This window comes from Apteryx rowi, unplaced genomic scaffold (assembly GCF_003343035.1).
Source record: "Apteryx rowi isolate R43461 unplaced genomic scaffold, aptRow1 scaffold_393, whole genome shotgun sequence".
Lineage (NCBI taxonomy): Eukaryota > Metazoa > Chordata > Aves > Apterygiformes > Apterygidae > Apteryx > Apteryx rowi.
Genome location: NW_020450452.1, coordinates 461,983 through 481,804, shown reverse-complemented (window position 1 = coordinate 481,804; position 19,822 = coordinate 461,983). Strand labels below are relative to the sequence as shown.

The window sequence follows — 19,822 nt, the reverse complement described above, 5'->3', positions numbered from 1 at the left end:
GCGAGCCCCCTCCTTTCTGTTTGGTTTTTGCTTCTTAGAAATTGGAAGAGATGCCTGTTTGTAGAAGGACAGGGGAACCTTTTCACTGTTATGCTGTATTCCCTAATAAATACCCTTACTTCTTTCTCCAGCACGTGAATGAAGGTTTAACTGATGCTTCTGTATTCGGTTTGGTGGCCTGCTTGCATGTGTTTCTCCTTGTTAAGATTCAGATTTATGTACTTGTCTAATGTTAATTCAGATCTCGGAGGAAAAACTGATTGTTCTGGTTCTTTTTCCCATAGGCAATTTGGATTACAAAGAGAGTTCTGGACATTTGGAGCCTTTTGCTTCAGCTAATGGGAGAAAGGTGAAAATTGACCTGCAGCAGTTGCTTCATTTGAAAGGGGAGAAGTATCAGACACTGACCTGGAATTGTTTGTCCAAGTACTTCCTCCTGAAAACGCTTCTGAAACAATCAGTAGACATCTAGGAAGTGAATTGAAAATTTGAAGACTTGAGCTTTCTCAAGAAAAGAAGTGCAGAACAACTTGCCCTTGGACACTTTTGTCCACATGACATGGATACGTGGCTAAATTTATCAAGTTCTGAATACTTCTGCTGTCAAAATAAAGTGCTTTTTTGCTTTTAGTTACTTTTCTTTTCCAAGCCAAGTTCTGTTTGAGTCATAGGCATAACTAGTTTTGTTAACTGGCTCCAGGTCAAAAGCAGCCTGAGTCACTGGAGAGACATTGTTGAAAAGTTTCATGGCAGATATTTTTACTTTTATTTTATTTTTTAGTTTTTCTGACATAACTTTTTTTTGTTTTGCAATGAAACCTATTTTCTAAATGAAGAGTCTAATAGAAAATTGTTTATCACTTTTTCTTTTATATTTTATTTAATATTTTTGTTGAAAAATGTTGTTGCCAATAAGCAATATGGTGGTATTCAGATAGCTGTTGTTTACAGATGCCTCTATTATCTGAAGCTAGGAAATGTTCCTCAGTTCAGATGTGAAATTTGGATTTTCAGCTTTACTGTTTGTGGCATAAAAAGTGTATTTATTTCACCTGGAGCTGATGCTTGTTATAGTGATATGTACATGGAATAAAGAAGAGAAAAAGCTGTGAGAGGAAAAAAAGAAAAGTCAGAGACTTGGCAAATTTTGGAAATAGCTTTGTGGAATCTGTAAGCAGGAAGAATGGGTAGCTGATTCTGTGAGGTGAAATCTATGTCAAACAGCTACAAATGTAGTATCAGCAAGAACTTGGGATATTATCTCAAAGAAGACAAACTGGAAAAGTATAAATCACAGAGAACTAACACCTTGTGCAGTCCTCTTGGGTTAGGTAAGTATTGTAGTGTTCATTAGTCAATTTATACTTGCGTAAATGTTTTGTCAGTAGAATAGTGAAAAAGAAGATGCTGGATTTTTTTGAGAACTTTAAGCTAGCAGAATCTAATTTTCATTTGCAGTGTTTAATAATTAATTGAATAAATATCTTTAAGAAATGTAAGCATATATGTATTACAGAAAAGGGCAGTGCATAAGTAGGAGTGTAATTTTGAGGGGCAGGGAGGAAATTAAATACATATTTCTAGACTGAATCTCTAGGTCACTTATTTTCTCTGTGTTGATATTGTAATCTCAGGAATGATCTGTTGCGCTCCTTGTTCAAGTCTGTTGAATGGCGTTTCAGCCTTTGCATTTGCATTAGACATTTTTCAACATGAAGGTCTCATAATGTAGCATGACTTTTTTTTTTCTCCTCCCACACTTATGGAGGCTAAATACTCATTACCAAAAACTTGTTTACTGCATATGCAAACATTTTTTTTTTAATAGTTTGATGTTTTCAGGTTGTATTTAGGGTAATTTCCTATTCTGTGATGGAAATAAATATGAATCTAGTTGTAAATTATAGCATAATCAAAAACACAAAAAACTGGAAGGGTTCAGGTACCGGCAGGCTGGTTAACTAACCAATGTTGTTGTTAGAAGTATTGCTGTTTGCTCCCCAACTTTCCTCCCAAGTGGGGGAACATTTCTGAAGATGGATATAGTTTAAATACTGAAATAAATGTATTTACAATAATTTCTCTGCAGGTTTGCTTTCAGCTGAATTGCTACTTCCTCAAAGAAAATTAAGATGGACAGAACAACTTAATTCAAAAGTCAGTGGTAATTTTATTAAATTCTTCACCCCTCCCCCATTATTCATAAAGCTTTAAATAACTAAAGCATTATTGGGTAGACTGTAGGCTGAGTGTCTGGTAAAAGTGACACATATACCTTAGTAGCCACCTTTTCTTAGTTTTTCAGAGCTTCTGCAGTACTAAAGTACCAGTAATACTGAGCAATAAAAACAGTTGAATCTCTCTAAGGACACTGCAGAGATGTTTGGGAAGGCATCTTGTACTGAAGCCTAGTAGAAAAGTGACTTTAAGCATAAGAAACGGAGTCAAAGGATTACTGTGGTGGGTTTTTTTCCCTGTAACTTATTTTGACCACAAGTAAAAGACTCACATTTAAATCACTATTTTAAATAAATTTTTAGGATCACTGAAGTAATTATGTTGTGAATTGTCTTGTCAGTATCTAAAGGTTGATCTAGCTTCAGTATTTTGGTTTCTTTGAATGGCCTTGCTGTTTTGTTATTTTAACTTCTGTTTTAATTTTGCTGTTTTGAAAACATGAAGACTGCGGAACATAAATAGGAGTCTTTCTGTAGTCTCTTGGCTGTGGCTTGGGGCTCTCCTTGAGTCTCTTACTGTGGCTGGGAATTGACTGCTTAGACTGGATGAATTGAGCCACCTAAAGAGGAAGTAAACCTAAAGAGAAATATTATCTTCCTCCTCCTTTTAGTTGGAGTAGCTTGTGTTTTGCTTCAAACCATTTGGTAAATGGAAAGAATACAAGCGTAAGTGACCGTCTCATTAAGCTTTGTCTATTGCTTGCCCATCACATAGTAATACAAGTGCCTCAGCTCCTAGAAAAAGTGATACTTTTTCTAAGCTATTAACTTTGAGTAGTATGAGAAACTTACACCCCTTGACAAGGGATTGTCACTGAAATCAGGGAGCTGCATCCCCCTCTGTAGAACACTTACTGTTTAGAGTGACTTCTTTCTCTGGACTCTGTTTTTCTTGTTGATTTGTTGAAAAGTTTGCCTTTTAGTCTTGTTAAATTAACTCTTTCATTATACATTTCTGGCTGCTAGTAGGACAGCTTTTTTTTTCTTCCTCTTTTCATTGTGTTTTTACTTCATAATTGCAGTTCTTATTTGTCTACATATGCATTTGAGAGTCAGGTGTGCTTTACTGCTGTGTTTGTGTACCCTGAGCAAAATTCATAGTTTTGGGTGAGGCCCATTGAGGAGAAAATGCCTAGCATGCTGGTCCATTTTAATACCTTCTTTAGGTTTTTGCTTGTACAGTGCTGACAGTCTGCTAAGTGGTTTGCAGGCAAGTATGAAGATAAGGTCCTTGCCCCAGAGAGCTTATACTTTAAGCCTTGTTGTAAACATAGCTTTTGTACTGGAATAATGTCAGCAGCTTGGCTCTTTTACTGATACAGTTATTCTGGTAAAATCCTAAAATGGGTACATTTGTATTGTAAAGGTGTCTTAAACGGTGTAGGTTTCTCTACTGTAGGAATGAACTGTGCTGTTGGAAGCTTTTAAGTGTAAGCAGAGTTTAAACTTGCAACAAAGCTGAAGTGTAATTAAATCTATAAAGTGATGTAGGGAAACTGTGCAGATAATTAGATTTGCTAGTACTTTACAAGCTAATATACTTTGTTATTTTTTTCCATTGTTGTGAGTTTCCTCTGCTGAAATTGTGTGGATAAGATAGTTTGAGAATGTTGGTCCATGGAGGACTTCTGGAGTACTTACTCTTAGTACTAAAAAGAAAAGAAAAAAGAGCAAGTTCCCCTCTGTAGTGAGAATTATTTGCAGACCTTGTTTAAAAACAAACTTGAATGAGACTTAGCATGCTTTTTACTTTTTGTTACTGTGTGTTTTTGTGCAATAGTATTACACAGTAAGTGATAAGCTGTACACAGAGGGGAGAAATCTGGTGCCATCAACTCTTCTATAGTCATTTTCTACTTTGGGTAAACATACTCTGGGAAACAGTTGAAACTGTCCTTCTGCATTATACTCTTGGTATATGTCAAAACTACCACCTTTTTCAACAGCTTTTTCTTAAGATTCCTTGTGAAGACTGCAAAGTGCAGAAACATTCCTGGTGATTTTGTTACATAATGTATGTTGAACTAAGTGGCAATTTTATTGCACTAATGCTTCAGCTTTTGGACTTTGACCCTTGCAGAGGAAAAAAAGATAAGTATATATGCATCTTCCTACTATGTGGTACTGCAAGTGTAGAATTTCAAGCAGAAGGAACCCAGTTGTATTTTCCCTTTAAATATGAAATTATTCTGTGTTATGAAGTAGTTTTTTTTTATTCTTAGATTCTGCTACAGCGGAAGAAGCTTTTTGGAATAAAAGTAATGAACAAGTCTTTCTAAGCTTTCTTGTTAATTTTGTTCCTCAAATATCTGTTTAAAAGGTGTTTTGATTTCTGTGACAGTAATATATTTGATTCAGAGAAGTGTCCTAATCCGTGTGGCTCATAAACCGTATTTAAACCATATCTATATATGAAAGTATGATAAAGAGCAGGGACATGTCTGGGATTTTCAGAACATGAATGTCTTACAAAGTATGCTGACCTTCTAGATCCTTATACAGGACAAAGGTAGTGCTCTTCAGTTGAGTCATCCTCTCATCAGGTACTTGAGCACTAGGTAGAAACGCAGATTTTTTTGTTTTTTTTTTCTTCTTTTCGCTGTGAAATTAGGTTTGAGGGCTGTGTCTATACTAGAGAAGGTGTTGGTTTTGATGATTGAAAGATTGACTAATGTAGTTTGACTCCATATACTCATTTCTCAGTATGGCATATGACTTTAGAAGGTGTTCAGATAGTTCTGACAGAGTACATCCTCCCACCCCTGGTGGTCTGCAGGTAACCTTAGTTTTCATACTTTTTTTTAGATGAGACAAGAGGTAAGAAAAAAAGAATGGATATTTTTCTTTATTCTTCCTCATTGTCCAGTGCCAAAATTCGTGTCAAAACAGTTCTGTGATGGATGGTGGGAACAGTGAAACTAAAACTGCAGATTTTAGTTGGTCTACAGTATCACAATTGAGAGGGAGGGGGCTTCAATTGGACTGTTAGAAACTTATTTTTAATATCTGTTGAACCTGTGGGAGAGAAAATGTTTAAAGGTTCAACTCCCTTTTACTTAGAGACGAGAATTGTTGACAATGCRTTTCTGAGAACCAAAGAACTTGAGAGAATTATCATATCCACACTTCACCTTATTTGTAAATTTGCTGATGTCTGTAAGCCCTCTTGTACATTGTAATGGGGGGGGCACCCATACATTGCTTTCAAAGCATTAAAGGTTAACTGTAAAGATTTAAGTTTATTCTGTTGTTAGGGGTGTGGCTGTGCATTTACAGGGAGAAAAGATGAGGGAAATAATCTTCAGTTCAAATAGTCATGCTTTTGCAGAAATTTTTGATTAATAGAAACAATGTTTTGAGTTTGAAAAACTCTGTAAAATTTGTGTTTGGACAGCAAAATAACTTGAAATTAGCTTGTTTGCTTTGTTCAAACTAAATGAATGACAGAACAAGCAAGGTCTCTAATAAGCCATGTCTTCAAAGAGGGAATAAAAATTGCAATGTACAAGGTCTTAGACCAGAAGTATTGTTTAAAACAAACTTTTCTTTAAATTAGTGCTGCTCTTGACTAGCGATAATGGGGAAGGGCGCATCACAAAAGAAATTTGATGTTTAAGAGAAAATGTTTTGCAACAGAAGAAAAAACTTTTGTGGAAGTAGATTATTTTAATTCACTTAATTAAAAAAAAATTACGAACATTTCAGTTCACAAAGAGGAGAAGCTGTGTCGTCTGATGGTGGGGACTTAAGCATATATCTTTGCCTAGTTAAAAGCAAAATTTTGTAGATGTCATACTGGCTAATGCTAGATCAGGTGAAGCAAGTTTTTGAAGCTGGCCCGAGATGGGAGAACTGTAGGGTCTGCAGCTTGGTTGTTCAAGAGTTGCTCTGTTTTAGTGAGAATTTTGCCTGATGATGATATTTTTCCAGAAAACTTCTGACCTTGACAGATAGCTTTCTCTTTAGTTGTTGTGAAATGCAGTAGTCAGTTTGACATATCTTTGATAGTGAATATTCTCTTCCAGTTCCCTTCTAGAAAATTCCTTCCCTTCTTGTAGATGGTAAATGTCATATGGACTTGGTTAGTGGGCCCCTCTGAATTTCACATATGCTTGGTTTATCTTCCTGACTGAAGAATTTGAAATACTTGCTGTAGCTCATAACCAAGGAAGCAGAACAGCAGCAAGAGCAAGGACAAACCTGAGCCACTGAATAATGTATAACTTTGTATTCTTCATCTAGTGCATCATAATAATGCTGTAGTGTATTGTAGAGTGTAATGCAAGATGCTGATGGCTTACAACCTTCTTCTGCCCCACTTACAAATATTATGCTAAAAACTAGATGACAGGTGAGGGTGGATTATCAAATGAGCTTGCAGCTGAGGGGTGGAGTTAAGGTTCCCATACATGGTCTCTGGTATGCCATACTTATGGTAATAGTAGTCTGTGAGGCAGTGGGTGAAAGATCATAGTGTATGCATACATGGTAATTCTAGATTTTCTGGAGACTGTGTATGTATGTGCAGATATCCATGTGCTTTCAACGTCTTTATGCTGCTCCTGAATTTCTCTATGCAAATCAATACACTGAAGTTTTTAAGTGGTCTTTAGGGAGCATTGAGAAATTTGAATTCATGTATTCCTTCAGGATCAAGCTTTGGGAATTCATGGCTTGAAGCTTCTCTAATTTTTTTTGTGTTAATAAGCTTACTGCTCCACTTAAATAGGTAAGAATACCTGAAGCTTGTGAGTTTATAATTGCCTTTTATCTTAATTTTCTTCTAACAATCTCTGAAATAATTGTGTTAAAGAAACTTTCTCCTGTAAAATTTTTCGGGATATTCAGAGTGCGTGAAAAGTATCCCAGTTGAAAACACAGAACTACTTTTCCTCGTCTCTAGCTTCTAGTGGGCTTGTTTCAGCTGCCAGGGTTTTGTACTTTTTAGTATTACTTTAAAAATTATTTTTCCTATAAAATTTTAGTCAGCTCCATTTAAATGGAATTAATTTAGTAAGGTAAATTTCTGAGATGGTTAAAAGCATATGATCTTTTAATAAATTATAGTTTTAGATTCTTGGTGTTTTGGCTATTATTGTATTGACCAGCTTTTCCCTTACTTCAGTGATGCCACCAATTTTAATCGTATCTCCCTTCTAGTGACATCGTGAAAAAGCAAAACTTCTTTTTTATTCTGATAGTTCAGACAAATGATGCTATCATGGACTCGGTGTATTTCACCAACTGTAACAAAACCTGTCTTAATTATTGAATAAAACTTTCTGAGCTAGGGCAATATTTTTATTTTGTATGTACCTCCCTCATGATAAGAACAGAGGTTGGATCTTTTGAGAATAGCACTGGGACTGTCCTTCCTCTGCCAGCTAAATACTGGTTAGACAAGTTAAACAACATGCCCTTAAAATTGCGGGGGGATGGTCTCTGATCTCATGTCCTTGTCATCTTAAATGTTCTGATATGCTTTCTTCTGTTTTAGAGTATGTGCATTTTCTTTTATCATTATTTTTAAGTAACTGTCAGAAAAGTGTTTATAGAGATGTTTCTTCAAGTTCTTATGATAGCAAAAGACAGCATTGCTTAGGGAGTAGTCTGCCTAGAAGTTCTATGCTCTTTGAAGGAATTACCAGAAAGGCAGTTGCCTTTAAGTCCTTTGCAACTGTGGGTTTGTGGGGGGTTGTTTGTTTGTTTGGTTGGTTTTTGTGTGTTTTTTAAGTCTGGCACAAATGTTCCAAGAGATGGAATCTAGAGAGCTATTTTGGGGCTCACAGTCAGATTTGACAAGTTACATGAAGGGAAGAATCTACCTCTTTTCAAGTGGTTCAGAACACTCTTGGGCTATGTTTTATATGTATTTTATATTTTATATATTAAATGCAATTACAGCAGTGTAGTTGTTCATGCTATATTTATGTGATGGGAAAGGCATAAGCATATGAACTCCTAATTATTGTATAGTGTTGAGTATTATGTAGGATATATACATATAATATTATACATCTGATTGTAACTGCCTGTATGGTAGATATGCTATCTGATCTTTAGGAGGTTCAATGTTTAGAACTGAAGCACGTAATTTCTAAGGTACCAGAGCAAGAGGTGAACTAATAAAGAAAATTTTATGATTAAGTTACAGGATAAAACTTCTTGATATTCTAAGTAAATACAAGTTAGTCTTTCAGAATATTTATAAGTGTTATGTCTTAATTTTTCAAAAGATACTTTCCAGTTTTAGAACTAGTAAGCAATTAAACATGCTTTCCTATTTACAGTTTTGTGAATGTGAAAACAGTCAGGGAGACACTATCTTTGTTAATGCCATTGACAGAACTATCAAAACTATTGATACAATAGTAGACAATATGCTCGCAAAAGGATGTTGTAAGGTAGCAATGTTTCTTTACAAGGAGAGGCTTAAGGTTCGTAACCCTGCCTTTGATAAGCTGAAGAGTTGCGTTTTCACTTGAGACATCCCCACTGTAATCCTTAATAGATGTAGACCTTGGAAAATAAGGGTAGCATTACATGTTTTAAAGCTTGATTCTAATGAGTCACAAAATTGTGGTCATGTTTATAGTTAAATATAAAAAGAAAATGCATTTAGTATTGCATTTTTTAGAGCTACTTAAACCATTAAAAATCAAAAATGAAAATTTCAACAAATCACAACAGTTCACTGTCAATACAGATTACATTATATGCCACAGTTGTTTCAGCATTCTGTTATTTAATAATTAGGTACGCTTTTTCTTATTTGGCCTGTTTATAGAAAACAAAACAGAACTAAAATTCAGAACGTTTGGGCTACAACTACTTCATCCGTTCTCTGTCCCTGCAGTAGCCTGGAATATCATTTCTCTTGCCATCCTCACTCCTCCTTGTCTGTGGGCTTTCCCATCTGCAGCTTGCTGATACTCTCTCCMTGTAGGCAGCCAGTGCAGATTCCGTTGAGAGGGATTTTTGAGAGTCACTTTTCCAACTCCTGATGAGTGTTATGCAGCTCCGGAGATGCTGTTTGTCTGTTCCTGGTCTTGTGTAAGTGTACAAATTCAGAGAGAAGATTTTTGTTGCTAAAAAGATCTAATGAATAGAAGTGAAGCTAGAAAACTCTGGAAAAAGGAACATGTTTATAATAGGATAACAGTGATCAGTTAAATTTATCTTTGTGTGACCAGTTCATTCAAGGTGTCCATAACCTTTGTTTTCTTGTCAATACCAGGTTGGAGATCTTTGTAAAGGAAGATACTACTGTTCAACTATGTTGGCAGGTGCAGTGCAGGAGACATTATATGCATTTCTAGTGTATGAAGCAAGTCCGGTTAGATCATAATGGTTCCAATATCTGATTCTGTTTTTGTTTGTTTGTTTTTTGTTTGCTTTAAAGCAAATGTTTTCTAATTATTTCCAGCTTTTTATAGATGTCTGGTATGGGGGGGAGGTTGGGGGAAGGCAGACGTTTCTACATAACTCTTTGCCTTATCCTTTTGCTCCATGGCTTTTGCCAGTATAACTGCTTCTTGGTTTATCACTGTAGCTAAGTGAGTTAATAAATGCACCTGATTCTGTCTGTAGTGACTCTTCAGTTACCCTGTCTGTAAATGAGTCTGGTATGTGTCTGCATTGTATTCCGATTTTTAATGTGCTACGCAGAGATATGAGCGGGACTAACAGATGTTTGCTTGGATTCTACACTATGCTTTGCCAGTAATGCTCTTACGCTTCACTAGTGGTTAGAAAAATGCTACCCTGTATTCCTGGTCTGCCTATTTAGGGAAATCTTTCAGGAGTGAAGGAAGGTGTAATCTGTAACTGGACATATTTATGTCCCTAATTTAGGACAAATATTCTTTTTTTCTGGTGAACATGAGGGGAAAAAAGTTCTATTTTTGCCACAAGAAACTGCACATTTTACTAAAATGTGGGTACGTGTGTTTGTTAAACCTAAGATGTATTGCATAACACTTTCAGGTTTCTCCTTTATCTGTGTATTTCATGCCCGTTTTGTGTGTTAACCTCATGGAGGCTCTTAGCTTCCAAACAAGCTTTGTAAGTAAAACAAGTCATTTCAGCTGTTGCATAATTTTCTCAGTATTAGTGGATTAAAGTTTGCATCTGATGTCAAAATTGTAATATAAGATGAAGCCTAAAGAAGCAATTTGTTGTAATTCATCTGCAAGTCCATCAGTACAGTCTGTTTTTTGCTTTTTGTACCATGCTGAATTCTATCTGCTCTATTGCAGAAAAAAATTAAGAATTCAATTTATGTATTGGTTGCAGTGTGTGTTCTTCACACTTAAAATGTTTGATTTTTAAACACTATGTTGGCTTAAAGAAGCGTAATTCAGTGGGGAGAGAGGGAGGAAAAAAGGTCATGAACTTTATTTTTGTGTAGCTACGCTGTGAGATGTGGAAAGGTGGATTCATTATTACAGTATTATCTTTGTGTACATGCATTGTGTTATAAGTTAAACTGTTTAATTACAATTATTAGTTTCTGACTTTGAAACATAATAACAGTTGGCAAAGATTCAAACATTTGTGCTAGTGTTCAAGAATCTTGTTCTTCAGATATTTAAAACTACTACATTTCTAGCCGCAGTCTGTTGTGACCGTTATCGTCTTGTGATTCTTATGATGTTTTAGATTAACAGACATCTCATTTTTCAGTGGAATTTACCCCTTAACAGATATTCATAACCACTGTTTAAATACCTCTTAGGCCCTCTTTTGGTGATATGAAGGAAGCCAAGTTCTTTTTGTAGTCTTTTCTTGTCCCTGATCACTAAAATAGTTCCTTGTTGTATTCAGTGAAGTTCTGAATTTCAGAATTGTTACTTTAAATGGGATCATGTTCTGTGGTGGTACTTTCACATACACACAAAAAAATAGCGTATGGAAAATTGACTATGCTGTTTCAGATTTGATTTCTTCTTTTAATAGGGTAGCACAAGCTAGTGATAGGAGTTGTTTCTTTAGGTCAGTCTTCTTTATTGTGAGTTGGCTCTAGATGTTTTTTCTTAGCTTTTCCACAGAAGTCTTGATTTCTGATTCATATAATTGCTCTCTGCTACATTTTTCTCAAGTGTCACCTTTATTTTAAGGAAAGGTGATACATTGCATTTTCCCAAATACTTTTCAGATGAGGCAACTAAGTGAAAAATGAGTGCTTCCAGCTACTTTAACTGGTGAAAAACACTTTGTTACAAAAGAACCCTACCAATCAAACCATAAAAAAAAAATCTTTTTGGATGTTGGCTCAGCATACTTGGTGCAATGTTTTTCTTATTTCAGTTGCTGCTGTGGCTCAAAGTTGTGTTACTGAGTTATCTTTATAACAAATCTTTTCACTGTACATCTTTTGGAACCTGCTGTTCATTATTGTTTGACATTTGTTGCCTTATTGTTGAAGATCCTCACAAAATTAGTGAGTTTAATTTTGTATAGTTAAATATTGGGCTATTGGAGCAATTATTGCATGCTGCCTAAAACAGTGTTTTACAGGCTTCTCTCAAATGCCCCACAATAAGCAAAATTGAAGAACATTTTGCCATCCATGTACACAGCAAAGCATAAAATTTAGATGAATCTATGGACTGTCTATAGAAGACATCCTTTCTAAAGTCACTGTGAAACTCTTGAATCAAGCATTGAGATTATTCCTGAGATTAATTGAATATTTTGAACAGTCTGATTAGAGAGACTTGAATGCATTTGAATGTTAATTGTATGAGGGTAGCAGTATTTCAGTACCTTTTTTTTCTTGCCTTTTTAAAATTGTGCAACTCTGCTGCTTCAATAATAGACTGAACCAAGTTAGCATTTATGACTTTTTAATTAGAGAATAGCAGCTATATTTTGAGGTTGTGCTACTAGAATTAAACTAAATGATGAATTTTGAGCCTAATCTTTTGTTATCAAAAGAGATTCTGAAAGCAGTGGAGGCATTGTGTTAGGATCTGTGGAATTTACCTGAAGAAGATTAATTCTTATAGCAGTTTTAATGTGAGGAATACAACAGCTGTTCTGTCAGTATTAATGAAGTAGCCGATCTGCTGTATGGTATATATGTAAGAGAAGACTTGCTAGCAGACACCTGAGTTCTTCATAGTCTGTCAGTACAATTAAAGCAGATTCTTGTAAATGCTCGTATGGGTGCTATTAACCCTCATTCTATTCAAATAGTTAAGGTGAATTTTTAGTTAAAAGTGACAGTCTTGTTGCATGTTTCTGAAAGGCAGAAGTGTTCTACTAAAATAAGATTGCTTTAGTATCAACTAGTAGCGGGGAAACCAGCTGTCAAAGATCAGTATTACTTATCTGCCATAGCAGCTCCTCAGCCTTTGTAAAGGCAGCTCTTGTTTGATGTCAAGCTGGAAGCATGTATCTGAATTTCTGCAAAGGTCTGCTTGTATTCAATTTTGTCATTAATAACTTTAATATTGAAATGCTATGAAAGTGGTAGATAGTACTAATCTGGGTAGAGGTTGCAAGTGCTTTGGAGGATGCAGTATACAAAAATGTCCCAGACTGTTGGAGATAGCTTGAAGTAATAGAGCTCAATAGCAGCAAAAAAGATTTAGGTCAGATCTTGTAGCAGAGGGAACTTTTCTGATGGTGGAAGAGAAGTTCGGTACTGGGACACATTGCAGAAGAAAGTGATGTAGTCTGTGTCATTGGTTTAACTTAAACTGAAAAGCAACCAAAAATCAAACTGATGTTTGGCAACCAGGCTGACTGAATTGTTTAAGACAAATATAGCCTGAGGCAGTAGAGTAGCCTTGCTGACTTTCCATTCTTGCTTTTTGTGATCTGTTCTCAGTTTTCCTTCTCAGGAAGATATGGTTGGTAGAGTATCCTAGAGCTAGCTAATACTTGCTAGGTTATTAAAACAGAGCTCATGCTTGTAATGAAAATCTCTTTATTTTAATATACACTCTAGGGCAGACTTGTTGGCAACCTCGGAAGGGTAGCATCTGTATGATGATGTGTGGTGATCTGTATGTATTATGTCTGGTAAAACTTGGGATTGATAAACTAAAGTATTTGTTAGTATTGTTTGGTTTTACGTCAAGGTTTCTCTCTGTCACTTCACTTTTGTGCTTTGGAGGAAAGGAATTAAATCATCTAACTCAGTGACTTTATCAAAAAAACATTTTAGAGGTTTTAACTGAAGAACTGAAAATGTGGAGATTTGAATCATAGTTTGAGGATAAACATCTAAGTCTGCATTAAAGGATTTAAGCCTGCATTTAAGCTTCAGACAAAGGTTGGTAAAAGTTTTCCAGTCCTGGGATACTTGGTGGTCACAGAGTCTCACCTCAACTTTTAATTAATGTGAAAAAGATTAAAGCTAGGAATATTAATGAGTTAAGAATAAGCTTTTCTCATGACAGTTGGATAGATAGTAGTATTGGAAAACTTGGCTAGTTTTCTATAAACGGTAAGATTAATATATTAAGAAATCACATTGTTAGTGCCTCTGTTGTCCCACTCCTAATAGTTGATTCACCAATAACTTGATAATGTTTTTTGGATTCTTATGTTCTCAGTACATTTATGCTGAGTCTCTCCATTTGTTTTTTAGACTGTAAGTGCCTTGGTCTGAAGATCTTTTTTTTTTGTGTGTGTGTGTGTGTGTGCCAATATTCCAGTACTGATATCTGTCTTATCCTTTCTAAAGATTTAGTGATTCTCCAACTTGGAAATGAGAGCTGCATATGAAGGAAGGGGAGTTATGCAGAGGTGGAATACATGTTTATTTGGTGCCCCAAAGCAAATGCACTTGGATATTAAATATGTTTTCACTAGCTGAGTTTCTAACTGTGTGTATATCACACTTAAAATACTTCTGCATCATTGACAATTTTGCACTGCCTAACTACAGACCATGGTTCAGATGTCCTTGTAATTTAGGTAGTTTCATCCATTTCTTCCCTTTCTGTGCTATAGTTCAGCTTCAAATTATATAGTTAACATTATCTTGTATTCTCTTGCTTACTGAGTGATGTTTTCCCATCTATGAGGAGAACATGGGGTAGAAAAAGTACTCTTGGGTCTTAATATCTTAAGCCATTCTCTTGCCCATTCTTCTAATGGTCTTCTCTCATGATCAAAAGCTGGCAGGATTTCTTGCTGGCAAGGACCTGACCTGAAGTGGTCAGTTATCTTCTGTAAGCCACAAAATGCATTGCATCTCAATGCTTGTGCAATAATATTAGTAATTTAACTGTTAACTTAGTAAACTAAGCAAATTAAACAAGATACTGTATTTTGGTTTATTTTTCATAGTTTTTACTGGGAGACTCTTGTTTTCCGTGTTATCTTCAAAGTCTCTGCCTTTTTTCTCTTTGCAAAAGCTTAAACATAGTATAATTTTGCATACCACGTGTAGTAAATTAACTGATTTAATGTGTCTAAATGTGTTTTTTTGTGGCTGCAGATTAGTTTGAGTTAGAAGTATGGGTGCAAGTGTTTGAGCAGATATTATTTGCTTTTTGGGATGTCATTTATTACCTTTGAGTTTTTACTAGTAATGAAGAAGATAGTTAATCTACAGAAGCTTTTTATTTTGTTAGAAAATACTGTTTATTTGGAGGGGAGGGAAGATGGCTTTTCCAGAAGAAAAAATGTTCTGAAACTAGAGGGTTTTACTGGATTTTTGGAAGTGTTTCTGGAATTGTATGCCCTGTTTCCATTGAGTCTAGAGAAAATTCGGGAGTTTTGGTGGCCCTGAGCATCCAGTCTTTTCATGAGGAACCTTAGTATGGCCTCCGAGATGAACTTTCAGAAACTAACTTGAAAAATTAGCTTCTGCTAGTAAGCGAATGAAATAGCTTCTCTAATTCATTCCAGACAGGACCAGAAAATGTTTCACAAGCTAATTTTGCCACAGCTTTCTGATCTGACCTCACACTAGATGCTTCATTTTTTTAAATTTCCTTTTATAAATGAGGTGAATGGTATGGTTCTATTTTCAATACCTGTAAAATATTTAATCACTGTGATACTTTGGTATTAAAAGAGCAAGTGTGCTGCCATAGTGACAGATGAGGTTATGTTAGTTTCAAAAACAGATTTGTCTGACAAAATAGTACTAGAAAACAGAAGGGAAATAATGATTGAAACATCATGAGTATAATAATCTTGTAAGATAAACATCTGAAATGTACTAATTTCTTGTTTTTTTTTTTTTTTTCCAATTACAGGGACTTGCCATGAGGTGCTGAAGCCTTGTTTCACTGATTTGGAGAGACTGGACCTAAATGGCGCAGCATGACTTTGCTCCAGCCTGGCTTAATTTTCCTACTCCGCCATCATCAACAAAGGTATGTTCTTTGCTGTCCTTTTGAATAGATAGTCTTATTATTAAAGAAGTTTAAATGCTATAACCTCAATCATAGTAAAAATATAAAGCTCTGTATGAATACATGAAGAGTGATAACAGATGACATCTGGTAAATCTTGCTGTGATTTTTAAATAGTTGGACCTTGGTTGTCAAGTTTGTATCTCTCTTTTTGTCCATGCTGCTGAGTTCATGAAAAGAAATACATGCTTAGACACATTGTCAGATCTGTTGTCAAATTGAGTTTACTTTTATCAGTAGTTTAAGCTGAATTGCTGTATTTTTATACTAAAAGAAATGAGACAGAGGTATGTGTTTGATGTCCTGAGTTCTAATTCTGCTCTCTTTAGTGTCCTATACCTTTTATAGAAAAGCATTCTTTATTCTGTCATCTGAATATTTAAAAAAAAAAAAAAAAGAAAAAAAAGAAATAGACTTTCTGAAAGGGCTCTTCAGTTGCTAGTGGGATGTTTGTAAGTACTCCTGGGGTGTGGTGCTTTCAAACAGTTGTGTGTCCTCCCTGTGGCTGTTTTATCTACAGTGCCTTATTTACCTTATGCAATGGGACGGTTAGCTTGGGAACAAGAAAGCATGATCCCTGAATCATTAGGATTCATAAGTATTCTAGGAAGACTTGAATATATCTGTTTCATCTAAATGTTCCTTAATTTTTTGTTATCTGCCTTATGCTCCTATATTTCTTTAAAAAATCTTGGGTGAATGCAGAAGCAGAGGCAGCACTGGATATTTCAAATTACAGTCATTTGTTTGTATTATTTTTCTATTAAGAAACCTATCTTCATTATAAATCCTTTTGAATGCAATATCCACAATGGTCTACAGCTATGAGAGTGTCATTGCCTTGTTTTAATGTATTTATGGAACTTTCTTGTCCTTCATATCCATGCAAAATAACCCTTATAAACTTATTTCTATATGCTTGTGCTATTGTTAAATGCGGAGTCAGTATTAGTTTTGTCCTCACTGCTTTAAGTGAGTGTACATTTATATATAAACATTTATATGCACGTACATTTTTTAAAGTTGAGTCATTGAGCTGAGTTGGGTCATTATATTACTCTTATTTCTTTCTTCTGCGCTAATTGTAGCTATCTTGTTTAGTATAGTCTTTAAGCAACTGTCAGTTGTCTTTCAGGGAACATTAGGCCTATCTGTTCCTAGATGATAACTGGGGTCTGTTTATTCTATTTGATTTCTGGGATATTTAACTGCTTGTGATCTCCTTTTTCCAATTTAATAGACCTCTACCTAAAGAAACAGTAATCAGATCTTAGATTAAGATGGTATCGCACTTACGGAACACTCTTTCTCTGCATATTTCAAGAAAGTGCTGGAATAATCTGACTTTAAATGTCAATAGAGCAGGATAAAAGTAAGTTCCAGCACTACCCCAGAACTATTTGAATCTATTCCAGGTGTGGATTTTTTTTTTCTTCTTTGTCACTTCCTTCCTGAATTGTAGGTAATGTCATTGTAAGCATCTATTGTGGATCATGCTCTCTCCTGTGAATCTTTGCCTCAAGGGATTTAGGTAGGCTCTCTTATCTTTTCCAAAAACTTAACAGTAGGTTACMCAGGTGCCTTCTTCATTACGGTTTTTGTGCCTCATCTTACACTTGTTTGAAATGGAGCTTATTTCCTTGCTTCACCTGCTCCCTGCTGATTAGCTTTCCATGATATACAGCACATTTGGATGTTAAGCACTCAAAAGTGCCTGTTTGGTCCTATTCCATTTGTAGTAACTCCTAATTTATAGCAAAAGGTTCATTCTGTCATTCCTCAAAAATGTGGGTCTTTCAGAAGGGTCTGCCTCCACCCCATCATTTCCTAGAACAGACCTTTTATTATTCTTTCCGTATCTCAACAATTTAGCTGCAGAGAAAAGCAGAAAAGAAGGCTTGAGATGAAGGATGGGTTGAAGAGGGCAAGGTGTCTCATGTTCCATGCAGAGTGGAGGTGGGATGAGGCTATGGTATCAACATTCTTTAAACTTAAGAAGAGAAACTGAGCTCTATCCTGTCAGTTTTTTATTTCCTGGAAGAGGACCTTTTAGGTATTACATCTTTGGGGGTTTAGTTGCCTTCAGTCCTGAATAGCTGAAGCTTTCCCTCGCATAGGTAAAAGGTTGACATCGGAAGAACCAGATACCAGGAAATCAGGATTGTGAATGAGCTTTCTTAATGTGACTGATACAGATAACAGCTTGGCTGAAATCCACCTCACTTACTGCTGATGATTTCCTTTTAAGGATAAGTGCTGTGTATATGTTTTTTGGTGGTTGTTGTTGTTTGTTTTTAATATCATCTGTCTGTAACTTAAATAGCGAAGCCCACTGCTGGGTAGCTTTAGTTCAAATCTAGTATTTGCGTCAGTATTGTATTGCAGCTGGGCAGGTGGAAACAGGAACATATCATGAGTAGTGTAGGCAGCTTGGGATATGGAGAAAACTTCTCTGAAAGCATTCCTATAAAATATGAGGAGATTGTAAACAGGCTGGTATACTCATGGTTTTTGCAAGGTTGTCCTATTCCTTCATGTCAAGCAATAAGACTTCTTATGCTTGAAAATCATTTTGCTTTGTTTCTTGACTAGCTGAATTAAGTCAGATAATTTCTCAACTTCCAGAAATAACCAGTAGATTTCCTGTTGATTACAAAGTTTACTGTCATCTTTGGCACAAAAAGCTTGATAGACTGATACCTCCATCATGTGGGGAAAATGCAAACTGCACAATTTTTGCACACAGCTTAGTGAATTGAGATGCATTAAATCATGTACAACTTGAACACTATATATAAAAAAATCCTGTCAATTAAACTTTATGAAAATGTATTTTTAAAAGTTAAGAAATGAAAGCTAAACTCTAAAGAGAATACTAGAAAGTTGTCTTCATATGTAAATGATCATGGAGTTATCTTCTAAAATTTCGTATTTAATCAACAAATCTGGAGCTTGCTTAAATTTTGGTAGCTTATTCAAAGTTTGCTTTATAAATTTTTTTTTATTGAAATAGAAAGATTCATTATGATAATTTAACTATTTAGATCTCTTGACTGCTTTTTGTGGTTTTTCTATTTTCTTCCCTGCATTTGTCAAGGAAATAATTCACTGTTCAGAGCTTAATGATAAGGGGTTGTCCCTCTCAAGTTGACTTTATACAATCTGGAAATACGCTTTGTATTTTAAACTTATTTTTAGGCTACTTGAGCTTGAATTTTAGCCAGTAGGTTTTGAATACCACCTTGAGCTCTCCTGAGGGCATCTTCAGTGGAACTTAGATGCCATCTGTCGTGTCCATGTGTCTTGAGAGGGGGGGATAAGAAGAAAACCACTTTCTGCCACATTTTTCTCAAAATAGGTGAACTTCTTACATTGTGATTCAGGCTTTTATTCTTGCTCTCTTTGACCAGTGGAGTACTTCTAAATTAGCTATATTAATATTTAATAGCTAATAATTTTTGGAATATAACTTCAGGCTTTCTTTTTCAGACCTGCATTATTCATGGTTAATTTGAATCATGTTGTCAAGGTTTGTATTGGTAGTCATGAAGGTTGCACAATATCTCTAGGTGATGACAAGGAAAATTCACAGGTTAATGTGACAAACAGGACAAATAATGCCTATATGAAATGTCTATTCGGCTACAAACCAACACCAAAAAGCAGTCAGCCTAATGAAGTCAGGCCAGCATCAAACTCCAAGCTGAAGAGCTGTAGCTGCTATTAATCTAAGTTTACTAGTACCAGTGTTAATATGACCCTTGCATTTAGGCTATACAGATTTCAAACCTTGTCACAAATGGCCTTTTGAGATGCCCCTTGCAAGATGACAAGGTCTCTAAAACTAAATTTCACATGAATGGCATTTAGCATGTGACAGACAGGTTTTTTTTGGTGAGAGAGAAATGTGGAGCTTGAGGTTCCATAATGATAGTGATGAACAATTCCCCCTGCCTTCGGGAAGTTTCCCCTGTCGATCATGCTTATCCTTACTTTTTCTTCTAATGTCCTTTTATCATCACCTCAGCTACATCCTTCTATAAATCTCTTTTCTAAGGGTGAGGCTCAGTCTTTCTCCTTATTTCCTTAGACTTCAGGTTAAGTGTGTGTGGTGGTGGTTTTTTTTTTTTTATGTGTGCTTGTTTTCCTCCTCTCTAAATTACAAGTGCACATTAAAGATTTTCCTTTAGATGTTTATCTTAA

At 35.5% G+C, this 19,822-nt stretch overlaps 1 protein-coding gene across 5 annotated transcripts in view; it reads left to right on the top strand.

Annotated features, from left to right (window-relative positions):
- The first annotated feature begins 82 nt into the window (after positions 1–82).
- The window catches only part of GPBP1 (GC-rich promoter binding protein 1), a 35,085-nt gene continuing 15,345 nt past the window's right edge, over positions 83–19,822 (top strand). For 2 of the 5 annotated variants that reach the window (XR_003254970.1, XR_003254969.1), the window contains exons 1-3: positions 83–1,331; positions 2,090–2,157; positions 15,461–15,580. Coding sequence is in view for 3 of the 5 variants with exons in the window: in XM_026074635.1 (XP_025930420.1) it covers positions 15,518–15,580 (63 nt within the window). In the remaining 2 variants the exon portion in view is untranslated. Of the gene's footprint in view, positions 1,332–2,089; positions 2,158–9,271; positions 9,291–15,460; positions 15,581–19,822 lie in introns of those variants that run through there. The other 3 variants (XM_026074633.1, XM_026074635.1, XM_026074634.1) reach the window with 3 other exon arrangements.